Source organism: Jaculus jaculus, chromosome 1, assembly GCF_020740685.1.
Source record: "Jaculus jaculus isolate mJacJac1 chromosome 1, mJacJac1.mat.Y.cur, whole genome shotgun sequence".
NCBI lineage: Eukaryota > Metazoa > Chordata > Mammalia > Rodentia > Dipodidae > Jaculus > Jaculus jaculus.
In genome coordinates, this window is record NC_059102.1 from 302,849,989 (window position 1) to 302,868,195 (window position 18,207).

At 38.4% G+C, this 18,207-nt stretch overlaps 1 protein-coding gene across 5 annotated transcripts in view; it reads right to left on the reverse strand.

Moving 5' to 3' along the window:
- Positions 1-18,207, reverse strand: part of Rabgap1l (RAB GTPase activating protein 1 like) — a 682,536-nt gene that overhangs the window by 286,474 nt on the left and 377,855 nt on the right. For all 5 annotated transcript variants that reach the window (XM_045141715.1, XM_004658772.3, XM_045141714.1 and 2 more), the window contains one exon: positions 306-419. In XM_045141715.1, the coding sequence (XP_044997650.1) occupies positions 306-419 (114 nt within the window). The remainder of the gene's footprint in view (positions 1-305; positions 420-18,207) is intronic.

Here is an 18,207-nt window from a genome sequence, read left to right on the forward strand (position 1 = left end):
CTTGCCAAAAGAGCAGAGTCGCCTGGTCTCCTTTGAGCCTTTATAACAGTTGGGAAGGACCTTCTGTTCTTTTTTCTGCCGGCAGGTGAACCAAACATAGGCTGGGATGTACCTCCTCCAGAACGTGGCACCGGAAGGTTAGTGACTGTCTGTGCTCATGGGGAGGATTGGCAGCATTGTGTAAAGCAGAGGACATTGCACAGTACACATAGACATAAAGACAGAAAGTCTAAAAATCTTGATGGTGGGTTTCTAAGATATAGGTTAGTATAAGGAGTTTATAAAAATGAGGGGAAAGAGCCTACCTTGCAGATCTTATAGAGTGATTCCTGACCATCTCCTCCAGTATCTTTAAAGTAATCATGTGCAGGAAATGTACGATGAATATCTCGAGTAATAACGCTCTCCTGGGCTGAGTCCTAAAAAGGAAAACATGGTTGTTAATATAAACATTTCTTTCTAACTATGGAAAATAAACATATTCATGAAAACAAAAATTTAAAAGATATAAAAAGAACTATACCTAAAAACCCTCCCTGATATGGAAAACCTTAAGTGCTTTTCCTGAGGCCCATATCTTTTGTCTTTTCATGAATTTACTTACAGTTATATGAGAATGTGTGTTTTTATATAAGAGGGGAGAGACAGGAGCAATTTGTATACACACTTTTCCATAGAAGCAAAATGTTTCTTTAACTTGGTAGGATCAGTTACAGAGTGTTCTTTACCCAGACATGCAAAAATGTTTATTCTCATTAAAAACAGTTAATAAAAGGAATTGAATATGTCTGCAAACAGATGTATCATACTTTAATATAATCCTATTAATGAACATGATATATATATATACATATATTTCAATTCCATAAGGAATATTTTTATTCATATGTCATACATATATGTTCAAGAATAGATTTCTAGGACTGGAGAGGTGGCTTACGAGTTAAGGTGTTTGCCTGCAAAGCCGAGGGACCCAGGTTTGATTTCCCAGTACTGCCATAAGCCAGATGCACAAGGTAGCACATGCATCTGGAGTTCGTTTGCAGTGGCTAGAGGCTCTGGTGTACCCATTCTATTTTTATTTGCATCTTTCTCTCCCTTCCCCCTCTTTCAAATAAATAAACAATATTTAGAAATACTATGTCAAAGGATACGTGCAGGGGCTGGATGATGGCTCAGTGCATAAAGCACTCGTTGCACAAGTGTGAGCAGAGTGTGGATCCTCAGAACTACTGGATGCTCTATTGCTACATTGATAAGCCCATCATACTATGACATAAAGGGAGTTGAAAACAAGAGAATTGCCCAGAAACTCACAGGCAAGCTAACTTAGACACAACAATGAAATAAGATACTTCTTAAAAGATGATGGAAGGCAAGGAATAACCAATATCTAAAATTGTCCTCTGGCTTCTACAAGTGCACCATGGCATATGTGTGCCTCCAGTCACATGCAGAAATATGCACACACACCAGGCGTGGTGGCACACTCCTTTAATCCCAGCACTCGGGAGGCAGAGGTAGGAGGATTGCCATGAGTTTGAGGCCACCCTGAGACTACATAGAGAATTCCAGGTCAGCCTAAGCTAAAGTGAGACCCTAGGGCTGGAGAGATGGTTTAGTGGTTAAGTGCTTGCCTGTGAAGCCAAAGGACCCCAGTTCGAGGCTTGATTCCCCAGGACCCACGTTAGCCAGATGCACAAAGGGGCGCACACGTCTGGAGTTTGTTTGCAGTGGCTGGAGGCCCTGGCACACCCATTCTCTCTCTCTCTCTCTCTCTCTCTCTCTCTGCCTCTTTCTCTCTCTGTCACTCTCAAATAAATAAATAATAAGCAAAAAAAATTTAAAGTGAGATCCTACCTCAAAAAACTAAAAAAAAAAAAAAAGAAATATGCACATACATCAGATATACATATGCCTCCCCTAGCTATATATGTATATTTTAGCTTGTGGTTGCTTTTTGTTGTTGCTGTTGTGTTTGAGACAGGGTTTCATGCATCCCAGGTTGGTCTTGATCCCCTGATCCTTCTGCCTCCACCTACCAAGAGTATATGTCATCACACTTGGCTACCTTTTTAGTTTTCATATAAGTATTTTCACTCAGAGTTGCTGTAACAAAACATACTCCCAAAATACTAGAATACATGTTTCCACATCTGGCCAATATCACATATTTTCTAATTTTTAAATCACTAACTCTGTAGTAAATGAAACTCAGGCCACAGTCCCCCTCAGAATAAAAATATCAACACTCCTTATGCATATTAAGTTAATTAATCAATTCATTCACACCACAAACAAAAGCCTCTACAAGCTACTATATTAAGATGACCTATGTTTTAGACACACTTAGAGGTATTTTTAAGGATTTGAAAACAAAAGCTCAAAATTACATAAGATTTCATACCTTGTTAAAATGATTATTCACTTTTCATTTTATTTCTGGAAATTTTGTTTAATGTGTGTTTAAATGTCTAGAAAAATAACCCTAATGATGAAAATTCAAGAAGCATCAAAGGCTACTAATTGCAAATTAAAAGTATTGTTTAATGTCTTGCTTCAAAAAATATTGACAAATCCCTCTTTCAGTTTCATATGAGGAGAGGACAAGTGTTTCGAATCCTTGCCACTCTAGTGGGACAGGACCCCTCCTCTCTGCAGCCGAGGAGTACACAAGAAGGGCCGCTGGCTGGCTTTCAGGGAAGTCAGGACCCTCTCCAGCCGCCCTTTTCATTTCAGCTGCTATTTCATGGCTAGGTGGCAATTAAACCTTAAGTCATGTAAAAAAAGAAAGGAATCAGAGTGAAAAGTTCCAAATTTGCTAACAAACACCGAACATATGATAAATCCATCCAAAAGACGGCCTGACGGCTTATAGAAATGGAATAATGAAGCTGAACAGACCTGGACCATCCTCCTGCCTCAGCTTCCCAGGTGCTGAGGACTATAGGCATAAAGCACAACAACTGGCTTGGTAAATTCATTCCAATGATAAAGGAAAATTTTGGAGTTGGGAGTCTAGAACAAGGTAAACCAAAAGTTAATATATAAAAAGATAGATTACAGCATTGGAGGAATATATCTCAGCAAGACTTCATAGGTTTAGCATGTGAGTCTAAATATGAAAATCTGGAAGACACAGCAAAGGTTGTCTCCAATGGAGAAATTATCTTTCCATAAAGTAATAATTTTCACTTAGAAACAACTTGAAAAAAATAATGAATACAATGATACTGCCATGGGTGAACTATTTTGGGGAAAAACAAATGCCCAATGGCCCATGACATAATTCCTTTTGCACTTTACAGGATTTTCAGGGGGGAAAAAATCACTGAGTTCATCTTCCCTAGAAAATACTGACACATATAACATTATGCTTGTTTATACACTATCAAGAGTATGGTTCATAGAAAGGGAAATTGGTCAAAATTTTCCAAAAAGTAAATTTGTATAATTCTGAGCATATTTTTTTTAATTTTTATTAACATTTTCCATGATTATAAAATATATCCCATGGTAATTCCCTCCCTCCCCACCCCAACACTTTCCCATTTGAAATTCCATTCTCCATCATATTACAATCATTGTAATTACATATATACTATATATATATATATATTTATTATATATATATATGTATATATATATATATATATACACACACAATATCAACCTATTAAGTATCCTCCTCCCTTCCTTTCTCTACCCTTTATGTCTCCTTTTACCTTACTGGCCTCTGCTACTAAGTATTTTCATTCTCACGCAGAAGCCCAATCATCTGTAGCTAGGATTCACATATGAGAGAGAACATGTGGCGCTTGACTTTCTGGGCCTGGGTTACCTCACTTAGTATAATCCTTTCCAGGTCCATCCATTTTTCTGCAAATTTCATAACTTCATTTTTCTTTACCGCTGAGTAGAACTCCATTGTATAAATGTGCCACATCTTCATTATCCACTCATCTGTTGAGGGACATCTAGGCTAGTTCCATTTCCCAGCTATTAAAAATTGAGCAGCAATAAACATGGTTGAGCACGTACTTCTAAGGAAATGAGATGAGTCCTTTGGATATACGCCTAGGAGTGCTATAGCTGGGTCATATGGTAGATCAATCTTTAGCTGTTTTAGGAACCTGAGCATAATTTTTTCTCTGCATACTCTGTATACTCATCTTCCTTGTTTAAGAAACAAAGTGGGAGAGGCTAATGAGATGGCTTAGTGGATATAGCACTCAGTGTGCAAGTGTGAGTTACCTGCGTTTGGATTAGAACCCATATAAAGCCTGATGCTGTATATGAGTATCTGTAATCCCAGTGTGCCTAAAGCAAGAAGGAAAGTGGAGACAGAAGAACGGTCGGGAACTTGTAGGCTAGCCTGGAGAACACAGTGGGGAACAACGAGAGATCAACTGCCTCAAACAAGGACCAACAATCTAGCATCCTCTGGCCTCCATACCTGTATTGTGGCACCCTTGTAATCACACATATATGAACACAAGCAGAAGAAAAAAGGAAGAATGCAAGGGGCAAAAATAAAGGAAAACAGAACCGAATTATTTACTATTTTCCTTTCCTAGGATTAAAAAAAAACTAATCCAAGATAAGGCCTCAAATAGGCTACTCTATTGTGATTATATACACAGGCAATTTTACTTTATTTATTTTGGCATTTTCTTTTTAAATTTCTTTTTAAAAATTATTTATTTGAGAGAGACAGAGAGAGAAAAAAGAAGCAGAGAAAGAGAGAATGGGCACACTAGGGCCTCCAGACACTGCAAATGAACTCCAGACGCATGTGCCATTTTGTGCATCTGGCTTATATGGGTCCTGGGGAATCAAATCTGGATCATTTGGCTTTGTAGGCAAGTGCCTTATCAACTAAGCCATCTCTCCAGCCCTTGTTTGGTATTTTCAAGGTAGTGTCTCACTCTAACACAGAATGATTTGGAATTCACTATGTAGTTCTGAGCTGCCTTGAACTCACAGCAATCGGCCTACCTCTGCTTCCATAGTGCTAGGATTAAAGGTGTGTGCCATCACATCCAGCCCTACAATGCAATTCTAAATGACATAATAATATACATACTTAGGGAGTACAGTATAACATAGTTTGCATGGGGTTTTAGTGTGTCCCCTTAGGCTTCAGGTGTTCGAAGTTCAGTCCTACATGTGGTAATATGGGGTGGTGGTGAAATCTTTAAAAAGTAGATCCTAAACTGGGCATGGTGTTGCACACCTTTAATCTTAGCACTCTGGAGGCAGATGTAGGAGGATCTCAGTGAGTTTAAAGGCAGCTTGAGACTACATAGTGAATTCCAGGTCAGCCTGGGCCAGAGTAAAACCCCACCTTGAAGAAAAAAAAAAAAGTGATCCTAGTGTATGCAGATTAAGACACTGAGTGAAGGAGCACTCTCCCTGAAAAAAAAAAAAATTATTATAGTTCTTTTGTGTCTCTGGTTAGACCGAAAATATTGTTTTAAAAGGGAAGTACTGGCCTCTCCCCACTCTTCCTTTCCTGTCTCTTCATATCACTTGTCCTTCTTGTACATATTTCCACTACTGTTAAGGCTACCCACAATGGATCCTTGTCAAGAAGAACTATACTCCAAGGAAAGCTCTTATTCACAAATTACTCAGACTCAGAGATGCTGTTATAAGAACAGAGAACAGACTAACATAAAGTGTAAAGATCAGAAACAGAAACTGGCATATAGATTATCACTGACATTTATCATTTCTTTATTTGGAAACTTCACAATCTTCTCTGCTAGCTATTTTATTTTATTTTTAAATTTTATTTATTTATTTGAGAGCAACAGACATAGAGAGAAAGAGGGAGAGAGAGAAAGAGAGAGAATGGGCACGCCAGGGCTTCCAGCCAATGCAAACGAAATTCAGATGTGTGCGCCCCCTTGTGCATCTGGCTGACGTGGGTCCTGGGGAATCGAGCCTTGAACCGGGGTTCTTAGGCTTCACAGGCAAGTGCTTAACAACTAAGCCATCTCTCCAGCCCACTACTAGCTATTTTATAAAACACAATTATTGTCAGCTACAGTTACCCTAGCATGCTACAGCAATATCATAGTTCTATTTTTAATTTTTTTAGGAATCCTCATGCTGTTTTCAGTAATGGATACATTCACACTAGCAGTTTATTAAAGTTTTCTTTCCTAGGATTACTTTAAAAAGCATCCAACAGGGCTGGAGAGATGGCTTAGCGGTTAACCGCTTGCCTGTGAAGCCTAAGGACCCCGGTTTGAGGCTCGGTTCCCCAGGTCCCACATTAGCCAGATGCACAAGGGGGCGCACGCGTCTGGAGTTCGTTTGCAGAGGCTGGAAGCCCTGGCGTGCCCATTCTCTCTCTCCCTCTATCTGTCTTTCTCTCTGTGTCTGTCGCTCTCAAATAAATAAATAAATAAATAAATAAATAAATAAATAAATAAAATTTAAAAAAAAAAAAGCATCCAACATAATGCTTTCAGTTGGCTGCCAAAGAATTCCTGGAACTTATAGACTAAGCTATTTTGCTATACTGTTCAATAATGTCTTTCATATAAGGGAGGATGTAGAGTTGATACTTATAGACAGAGTAATTGGAATAAAATTTTGTGCTCTACTAATAAAAGTAAAATAATCATGCTTCAAAAGTGAAAACTAATAAATAAAAATGAACAAAAGTGAAAACTAGAGTTAACCTACTGTTTAATCAGCCATTAACAGTTGAAATAAAAAATAGCAAATATTTTAAGAATCTATACCTAATCCTCCAAACTCACTGACTCACTCAATGACTCAGCAAATACTTGAGTCAGGGAATCAATCACCAAATTTAACACTCTCTAAAAGGACAAAGAAATTTTTTATCACTATTAATTATTTTCTGCTTAGAGTTACTCTAATTATAGTGGTCAAATTTTATAAGAAATAAAATGAACATAGCAGAAGGACAAAGAAAGGTTAAGTAAACATTTTGTTTATAAATGTCTAAAGCCTTTCACAGCACATCCTCAAATGATATGAGTTTATTTTCTTGGAAGGCCTCACTCAGTAAGTAGAACCTCCTTAAGTCCTAGCGGCTGTCTCAGAAATGAGATGATGTAAGTCATTCCTTCATGGCCATCTACTTCACCAATGTCCAGACCCAGAACTCGACCCACAATTTACCTCTTAGCAGACACATTTCCCCTACTATTCCTTAGGGTCAAAGTTCTGATTCTATTTCTGCTTTACTAATGTAATACATTTAGGAATTGAGAAAATTATTCATTCATATTAAATGTCAGGTTTCTCATTTATAAAATATGTATAACTTCTTTAGAATGAAACAATGCAAAGTGTTTAATATGTTGCCTAGTATACTTTGAGTAGACTATATATTATCTTAAAATATTTTAAATTTATTATTTTTCAGACATTCTACAGAACTTGTACTCTTTTAAAAAATATATTTATTTATTTATTTATTTATTTATTTTGCAAGTGGAGAGATAGAAGAGAGACAGAGAGAGAATGGGTATGCCAGGGCCTACAGCCACTGCAAAAAAAAAACAACTGGAAGGCAACCTGGGAAGTTAAGCTTTGCAGGCAAGCACATTAACTGCTGAGCCATTTCCCCAGTCCCTAGAACTTGTATTCTTTAAATAAGGAAATGAACAATTATTTCTCTTTGAGTATCTTAAACATGATTATGAAACTAATTCTCTAGAATTTACATGAGAAAAAAAAAATATATATACACACACACACATATATACATACACACATATACGTATTCAGATTTAATTACCTATTGCATGTTTTATGTGTCCTAAATTATTCTTGTTTCTATTAATCTATGAGTAAAAGCAAAGGGAACAACTGTTTGGATCAAATACTATTTTTACCAACGCACACACATTGGCCCCAGCTTCTCACTACATGATAGGCAATGATATGCACTAATATGCCCAGAGGCAGGTGAGAAGGACAGAGGCAGATTAGAGCAAAATTAACCAAAGCAGTCACCAATACCTTAGAATTTAGCTTGTAAGGAACAATGGAAGACATGCCTCTGTAATAACTGTGTGTCTCTATTCAGGACCATCACCATCAAGAATGTAAAATAGGGCTGGAGAGATGGCTTAGCGGTTAAGTGAAGCCTAAGGACCCCGGTTGAGGCTTGGTTCCCCAGGTCCCACGTTAGCCAGATGCACAAGGGGGCGCACGTGTCTGGAGTTCGTTTGCAGAGGCTGGAAGCCCTGGCGCGCCCATTCTCTCTCTCTCCCTCTATCTGTCTTTCTCTCTGTGTCTGTCACTCTCAAATAAATAAAAATTTAAAAAAAAATTTAAAAAAAGAATGTAAAATAAGGCAAAGTCCTTGAGGTCATCTTTTTCCTGTCATATGTTGGTCCATACCCAAAAGCTGACTTGGGACCTTAAAGTAGTGGAAGGTTTTAACAAAGTTTGAAAAGCTGATTTTTATCCTAATACCAGATTCTATCATCACAGAATCTAAACTGAAGGCACAAACCATTTTCATAAGACTAAACTTGTCCTCAAAAAGGACAACACTTTACTGGATAAAACCCACCATCCAAGAGAGGATATGATTCAGCTTGATGAAGGTCAGTCTAAGCCAACTCTAGGAAGTATGGCAAGGAGTTGGTTCAAGTTTTTAAATAGATTCAAGTTCAAGCCTGCTCTCAAGAGTATTACATGAACTGTTCTTCCAGTGCAACGTGTATTCCCTGACATTGCCGCAACTCTCTTAATTCATCCCAGAAGAGAATCATCACTCGCTCTCTTGTTGTGAAAAAAGAAACAAATGCAACATCCAAGTGTCAACAAACATTAGGAAGACAGAGTGGAGAGCACAGTCTATTATTTTTTCATGAAACAATTTCTGGGCTGTCAAGAACTAGAAAGGCATTTTAGTGAGGATGATTCTTTTCACATGTGACCTTACCAAAAGTATAAGTAATGTCCTGACAAATGAACACCTTGTCAGTACCTTGATTTGTCATATTTTTAAGATTATGACAGCACCTTTTATTGTTAATCCCTAGTGCCAGATCCAAAACATAAGCTACATTTAACTTTTTATCTACCACAAAAATAAGCCAACTGTGTAAGCACCATAACAATCTGTTAGCACCATTAAAAATGCCAGTGTAAACCACTGCTAGCCACAATCAGTCAGGAGATAAATGACTCAGAGCTACAAAAGAAGCTGTGACCTTAGACTGTGCCTTCCCTTCTTGCTCCCCAGGGTTCCTCCTTTAGCTCTGTGCTGGAGGGTGAAACATCACAAACAGGTTTGCTTACATGTCCCTGAAAGCAGATGGGTTTGCAGTGGTGGGTCTTATTTATTCACCTTGATGTTTCCAAAAATACAAAGAACTAGAGATGAAACAACAAAATAGTCAAGTACAAACTAGTTTCAAATGTACAGCTAAAAATCGAGCTAGAAACAGTAACAGAAAAAGGCAGGATCATCACGAGTTTTATTACTTGAACACAGGGAGAAGCCTTAACATAAACAAGACATACAGATAAACAAAACAAAATAAAAACCATCAAGTAAATTATGACAAAATGCTTCCTAGGCAACATACACTAGTGCGTGCACACACACAGAGACAGACAGACAGACACAGACACACATAGACAGCCTCAGAAACAAAGCCTGACATACAAGTCAAAACATAAGCAATATCCTGCCTGTAAGTAAAAACCAACCTTTTTGGGGGGTGGGGGCATATGGCAACCACTAGAACTAAGGGAGGAGGGACACGTCGCAGAGGAGGAAGTGTAGTGATGGAGCAGTCAATATTCTTGATGGGTAGCAAGTGCCAAAATGGGAGTGGAAGCATATAAATGGATGGCATGCTGTTGAGACTATACGATCAGGACGCACTGTAGAATGTGGACATAGCCTGGCTTTCCCAGAGACCCGACAGAATCTGAGCCACAGCACTGTCTATAACAAACATCAGATACAGCTACAAATGCACTTGAGCAACACTTAGATCTGCACTCATCTCCGGGCCTGCTGACAGTTCATTAGCCGAAAATAAAGATTCAAGTGGGGCATGTGATAATCTTGGAACACCTATCAACAATAAACATCTGTTAGAATGAAGAACTGAGCTCCATACTAATATTAGAAAAATTTGTGGCTTTCTATTGTTTTATTTTCAAGTTATTATTTTTTATCAAAATAGTCCTTTCAGATGTTAATTGGCTGGAGAAGAGAATTCATAAAGGCACAAGTTGAGTGGGATTCAGAAAATGGAAACATAATATTGTTCTTTTCTTTGAGATAGGGTCTCACTATAGCTCAGGCTGACCGGGAATTCACAATGTAGTCTCAGGGTGGCCTCGAACTGACAGCAATGCTCCTACCTCTGCCTCCCAAGTGCTGTGATTAAAGAATTGAACCACCACACCCGGCTGGAAATGTAATCTTGAACAAAAACTTTCTAGCGAAATCCAGCGGCTAATAAAGCATGATCTCATCTGCCATCATTGGTGTCACCTCAGTTTTGTGAACTGTTGTTCCACTTTGGTCTTTTCTGCTTTTACTATTTGAACAATGCAGATATGAGGGAAGAATGAACAATATCCCAAAAAGGTCTAATCCTTGCCATTCATTATGGAAATGTAAACACTAGGCCTGTGGAATATCATGTGTTATTGGAGGCCATGGTAAATAAGTAGTCTAACTTGTGACAGGATAGAGACCTTGGGCAATGAAATACTAAGTTTAGAGAGAGGTAGATGCAGAGGAGGTTACATCGGACACCTGTGATTAAGTCCCAATAGTAATTCTGTTCAGAGAAGCTGGGTGGATTTTCTTAGCTAGCAGTGCTCCACATGCATTGTTATACAATGATGTCTGAAAATCAGTGTCCAAGACTCACCAGGAAAGAACATAGGAAGCCCAGGTGTAAAGCTTCCCCTGATTGTTGAACTTTAGGCCCTCCCTTTCCTGTCCTGATTCTGTACCCATTAGAACTGAAACACTCTACTGTATCTGAGATAGCTTTCTCTAAATGCTAGATGGTGGTTTTGTTGGCCCCTGAGCTTTCCACTGGAGTCAGAAGGTAGGGCAGTTGTATATGGACCCTGTTCCATTTCTAACCCTACAGTTGGGTAGACTCTTACAAATTAGTTAATTTTTATTATTGTTTTTATTATTATTTGGGTAAGGGACTTGTTATTTAAGCAGGCTGGCCTTAAACTCACAGACTTCCTATTCAAGGTACCTCTGGATTCTGATACATACTAGTGCTCATATTTTTGCAGACAGAAACACTTTTTGCTGAAGTCTTTGCCCCTTTAGTCAATATGCATTTTAGCTTTTGATTTATATGCTAATGGAGTTAAAGATTTTTAATTTCTCCTTAATAGACCCAAGCAACTAAGAGAGAATTTTAAAAGTCTGAATTTCTAATAAAGGGAAATAAAATTCAATTTCTACAAAAACTAAGACATTTAAAATGAATCTACACTTATTTCTCATGTGTTGAATGCTATTTGTGGCATCTGACTTGATTCAGTGCCATGGGGACTAAGAGGTTTCTTTCCAGGAATCTATCTGGCTCTGTTTTTTATTACCTTATTTTGCCTGTTTCTACAAATAAAATCTAACAGAGGGTGAAGAGATGCCCTAGCAGTTAAGGCACTTGTACAGGTTCAACTCCCCAGAATCCATGTAAACAAGATGCACAAGGTCACACATGTGCACAAGGTCAAGCAGGCACAGAAGGTGGCACAAATATCTGGAATTCAATTGCACTGACTAGAAGCCCTGGTGTGCTGATTTATTCTCTCTCTCTCTCTGTCTCTTTCTCTCTCTCATAAAGAGTTAATATAACAAAGTGTTAAATGGTTAATACAAAGTTACATACACAAAACTGTTGCTTTTGCATGCCAATTAAGTAAAAATGGTTAGGTTAAAAAGAGAAAATCAGTACTCTTATTAGATAATCACTTGGGTCAAGTCGGCTATGGGCTCTGCTAGCACTACGAGACTGTATCTCTGGATAGTATCCCTTGATGCCTAGAACACTTCAATAGCCTAAAAATTCTTATGGATTTAAATTTTCTCTCTTCCAACCAGCCTAGGCTAGTCTACCTGAAGAGCTACTTACTTTCTTGTAACATCTAAATTTGTCTATCAGCAGGCATCAACTATTAACCACAAATAGGAAAAGCCCTCACTGAACTCTCTCTAAATCACATTCCACTCCACCAAGATGCACTGTTCTCTTAAGCTTTTGTGCTTTTGTACAATTTGTTCTGCCTGAATGGTCCTGTCACACCTATTAAATTACTTTCATTTAGAAGGCTCACTAGACATCTTTCATAGTGCTCTTCTAGTAATCTCAGATGAAAATACTAATACTTTCTTTACATTCTTATGATATCAAGTTATATACAGCCTATGCTTACATGAAGATTAGGACAGACTTCCTTGCACTAAGCTAAGGTATACCCTACCTCTTCTTACTGAAAGATGGGCTCCAGAGATGTGCTACAAGAGACTGGAACTTAGGGTAGCACACCCAGTGACCTATATGTAAAAAAATAAAATAAAAAAATCACTATTTGTTGAATAAAAATCTGGTGGTTTGTCCAGGTGGCAGGCATGGAAATCTAGCATTTGATGTCTGCCCTGCTGACATCAATCTGGTTTTCAATCTTGCATCTGTCTGTTTTTTCTTGCTGTACCTTTATTTCTTGCTTTTAGAGTGGGAATGTTTACTCTGTGTCTATATGTATTGGAAGTATGTAACTCATGTTTTGATTTTACAGGGCTCAGTTGAAGAGCCTCTTGAATTTCAGAAGAGACTTTAGACTTTTGAAGGCTGGTGGGACTGGTAAAAACTATAGGAATTTTAAAAGCTGGGCCAAATTTGCATTTTGCATTATCAGATGGCCATAAGTCTGTAGGAGCCAAAGGTAATTTAAATACGGTGGTTTGAAAGAAATGTTGCCCACAAGAGTATGTCCCCAGCTAGTGACAGTTTGGGAAAGTTGTGGGCCTTTGGGAGAGATCTTGCTGAAGGAGGTATGTCACTGGGGCTGACTTAGTCCAGCCCTACTAGGTGTTAGCCAGCAAGCTCAATGACTATGAAGGCAGAGAATGGTGAAGTGATTCAGAAAGACAGGGAGTAAACAATTTCTATTGCTGCTTAAGTGGAGGGTGGGCCATGCCTCACACTAAGCCACAAATGAGATATAGGTTGAGAAAAACTTTCCTTTGTTGAGCACTTATAACTACCTTGCAAAATGCTTTAAGCTGGTTCCACAGGAAGAGGGGTTACAAAAACGATGACAAAGTCTAATGCTATCTGATAGGACTAAAGCAATGTCTTGATTCATATATTCACGCACAAGAAACAAACAGTCTCACTGTTCAAAACGCTACTTGAGCTGGGTGTAGTGGTGCACACCTTTAGTCCCAGCACTCAGGAGGCAGAGGTAGGAGAATCACCATGAGTTCAAGGCCACCCTGAGACTACATAGTGAATTCCAGGTCACCCTGGGCTAAAGTGAGACCCTACCCCAAAACAAAACAAACTCTAGTTGGCCAGTAGCTACTTAGAAATAACTTTGGAGCAAGTCATCAGATCTCCACTCACAATGTACCTGATGTGCTGGAAAGATGACTCAAGCCTTATAGATTTATGAAGCATTCATTTGTTCAGATCAACTCAAGTTAGATTAAACTGTTTATAAAGAGAAGATAAATGGTGCAATTTAACTAATTAACTAATGAAAACAGCACTCTTCCAAGTTAATATTTCTGATATTGAATATACAGTTATGAAGTAACTGATGTAGCCTCAATCAAATCTGGAGTAGTGTGAAACATAACTTATAAAAATGTAGTAAATGTAACACCCAAAGAGAGAAAAAGTGAATTTTGCTGATTTTTTTTTTTTTTTTTTTTTTTTGGTTTTTCGAGGTAGGGTCTCACTCTAGCCCAGGCTGACCTGGAATTCACTATGGAGTTTCAGGGTGGCCTCGAACTCATGGCGATCCTCCTACCTCTGCCTCCCGAGTGCTGGGATTAAAGGCGTGCGCCACCACGCCCGGCTTAATTTCGCTGATTTTGATGCTTTACAAAAAAAAACAAAATTGCAGCATCATGACTTTAAGTGTAAACCATGATGACATCTCTGCTCTTAACACTCAGGAACTATCCACAACCCTAGAAAGTTAGGGAGATGGAAATGGGTGAGAGTTCGAATGATTCAGTTCTAACCTCTCTGAACTATCTGAGAGCAGAGCATTACTGGACCATTGTCCAGCAGGAGAATTTGGGAAACTGGCTATGAAAAATAAAGGGGGATGGCTGGAGAGATGGTTTAGTGGTCAAGGTGCTTGCCTGCAAAGCCTAAGGGCTCATGTTCAACTCTCCAGGTCCCATGTAAGCTAGATGCACAGTGATGTAAGCACACAAAGTCACACATGCATGCAAGGGGGCGCATGCATCTGAAATTTGACTGTAGCGGCAATTACCTCTCTTATCTCACTCTCACATTTAATATTTTTTTGTTTATCTTAATTTATTTATTTGAAAGTGAGAGACAGAGAAAGAGGCAGACATAGAGAGAGAATGGGCATGCCAGATCCTCTAGCCACTGCAAACGAACTCCAGACGCATGTGCCCCCGTGTGCATCTGGCTAATGTGGGACCTGGGGAACTGAGCCTCAAACTGGGGTCCTTAGGCTTCACAGGCAAGCACTTTACTGCTAAGCCATCTCTCCAGCCCTCACTCTCACATTTAACAAAGGCAATCTGTTGGGTTTCCCTCAAAAATAGAAAGGAACAACATGAGGAAGGAGCACAGCAATATATCCCAATTAGAAGAGGTCTTCTTATCTTCTGGTTTGTATTTTGCTGAAGGATTTCAGTTGGACAGCTAATATAACAATCAGTGTCCAATGAAGAAAAACAACTTCAGTATGCTCATGTATAATATGAGCTTTCATTATCTTAGTTACAATCCCATGAAGAGTAAAAACTACTACATTTTCTCCCAACTTTAGGCTTAAGAAATAAAGTATTGTATAGGAAATTCTTATACTTAAAAATTATCTATTAATTATTCTCAATGAAAATTTAAGTGGGCATCCTAAAATCTGCCAGCCATGTTCACATTAGTAATTTACAGTGTTGGGAGAAGTAAATTTTTGAGTATTTTCAGACATTATTTTAATTTTTAAAGTTGCATTAAATATTTTGATCAAAAGGTACCATATTGCTTTTAAACTAATTGTATTTGACTTCTAAGCAAGCTGTGTTAAATTTTCTTGACAAAAATGAACAAATACTAGGCAAAGCTTCAGGTATTACTATGAATAGAACCAGAGAGATCTGATTTAAACTAGACTTGACTGGGGGGGGGGAGGAGAATGAGAACATCTAGATAACAATGGACAGACATCATCATTGGGGAGAACAAAAAGCCAGTAGAACACAGAAAACCTGAATTGATGTCCTGAAAAACAAGATCAAATTAAGATATCATAGACTCTCGGAGGTCCCAGGATACAAGCAGGCAGGGAGCAAAGACTCCTCCAGTGAATAAATGACAAAGATGCTGAGAATGTTTACTTTATCACATTATCTTCTGACCAAATGCCAAATAAAGATCAATCAATATCTGAAAAAAATTTCCAGCTATAAACAAAGTAACTTTGAAATTAGCAAATGACATAAGCCTTCACCTGAGATTTCAAACCTGTGCTAGGCCTTATGAAAGGACAAATTATTTCTCTAGAACTTACATTCTAAATATTTATGTGATGAAGTATTTTAGGGTACAACTTGAAAGACTCAATAGATATTATGGATGAGACAGACTGCCTATTTAGGAAAGATAATGAGATATTTTCAACAATTTTTTCTAATTAAATAATAAGTGTTACCATTAATACTCAAGCATACTTTGTGATATTATGCAAACCTTTCTTAGGGGTTTTCACTTTGTAGTGTAGTTTTATAAACTAGCGGCCACTGTATAGTATCTGATTATTATGGCAAACATTCAAGCAAATCATCTTTTTAAAAAATATTTTTTAGTTATTTATTGAAAAAAAAAAAAGGGGCATATAGAAAGAGAGGATGGTCACTCCAGGGCCTCTAGCCACTGCAAGAACTCCAGATACTTCTGCCACCTTATGCATCTGGCTTATGTGAGTACTGGAGAATCAAACATGGGTCCATAGGCTTCAGAGGCAAGTACCTTAACTGCTAAGCTATCTCTTCAGTCCCAAATCACTTTAAAAAAATTTTAAATTACGGGCTGGAGAGATGGCTTAGTGGTTAAGCGCTTGCCTGTGAAGCCTAAGGACCCCGGTTCGAGGCTCGGTTCCCCAGGTCCCACATTAGCCGGATGCACAAGGAGGTGCACGCATCTGGAGTTCGTTTGCAGTGGCTGGAGGCCCTGGCGCACCCATTCTCTCTCTCTCCCTCTATCTGTCTTTCTCTCTGTGTCTGTCACTCTCAAATAATAAATAAATAAAAAATGGACAAAAAAAATTTTAAAAATGAACAAAAAATTTAAAAAAAAAATTTAAATTATTTAATTGACAATGTGAGTTTTCTTCTCATATATTCTAGAGAATATTTAAGTGAAAATTCAGTAGAAATGTCTTTATTACACTTACATGTGCTACACACACACATACATACACACATTAGACCACTTCCATTGAAATAATTTTAATTTGCAACAATTTTAAGGTATGTGTGTATTCATGTGTACTCAGATCCAAGCATGCATGTATGCACAGATATCAGAGGACAGCCTCAGATGCCATCCTCAGGAGCATCTTGCATATCTTTTGAGACAGAGTCTCTCGCTGGCATGGATCTCACCAATTGAATGGCTGGTGTCCCATGTCCTCCTCTCCAGTGCTGAGATTACAGGTATGTACCACCACACCTGCATTTTATATGGGTACTGGGAATCACACTCACGTCCTCATGCTTGTGATGCAAGCACTTTTCTCACTGGGCTATTTTCCAAGGCCCTCATCTATAACGTTTATCTTTGTTGAAGTTAATCAACTACAAGTATCAGGGCTTGACAACCTGCCATCGTACCTACGAAGGGACTAACAAGGTTGAGTGGTTTTGATTTATATTCTTAAAAGTATACTACGTATCAAGTTTCATGATGGCACTGTCAAACAAAATGTTTCTGTTGATTCCCCTCCCTCCCTTTTTCTCCAATCCCTGTCTCTTCCCCTCATATCCTTCCACCCCTTCTCAGACACCAGCCCTCCTTTCTCTTTCATATCATATATGAACTATTATCCTCTCCCTTCCTATACCAACACCTTCTCTCCTCTCTCATGGTCTCTTTTCTACTTTCATAGCTTATACCCACACTCACTTGTACACATATATATACATTAAAAGCAAAAATCTACATACAAGAAAGAATATGCAATTTATGTTCTGAGTCTGGGTCACCTCAGCATAATAATTTCAAGATCCATCCATTTTCCTATCAATTTTATGATTTCATTCCATTGTGTATAAGTAACACATTTTCATTACTAGTCCATCTTCTTTTTAAACATATATATTTTTTTATTTATTGGCAAGCAAAGACAGAGGTAGAGAGAAAGAGAGAATGGACATTCCAGGGCATCTAGCAATTGCAAATGAACTCTAGTCTAGATGCATGTGCCACTTGGTGCATCTGGCTTTACACGGGCACTGGGGAATCTAACCCAGATAGTTAGGCTTCACTGGCAAGTGCCTTAACCGCTTAAACATCTCTCCAGTCCTCATCCATATTCTGACAAGCATGTAAGTTGGTTCCATTTCCTTGCTATTGTGAATAAGCAGTAATAAACATGGATGTTTGGGTATCTCTATGGACATGATATAGGGTCCTTTGGAAATATGGCCAGGAGCGAGAAAGATGGGACATGTTGACAGCTCTATTTCTATTTTTTTTTTTTTAATTTTCTTGGTTTTTCAAGGTAGGGTCTCACTCTAGCCCAGGCTGACGTGGAATTCACTATGTAGTCTCAGGGTGGCCTCAAACTCATGGCGATCCTCCTACCTCTGCCTCCCGAGTGCTGGGATTAAAGGTGTGTGCCACCACACCCAGCCTATTTCTAATTTTTTGAAATTCTAATTTTTTTCAATTTTCATAGGAGCTGCATTTGCTTATACTCTCATCAGCAGTGAAT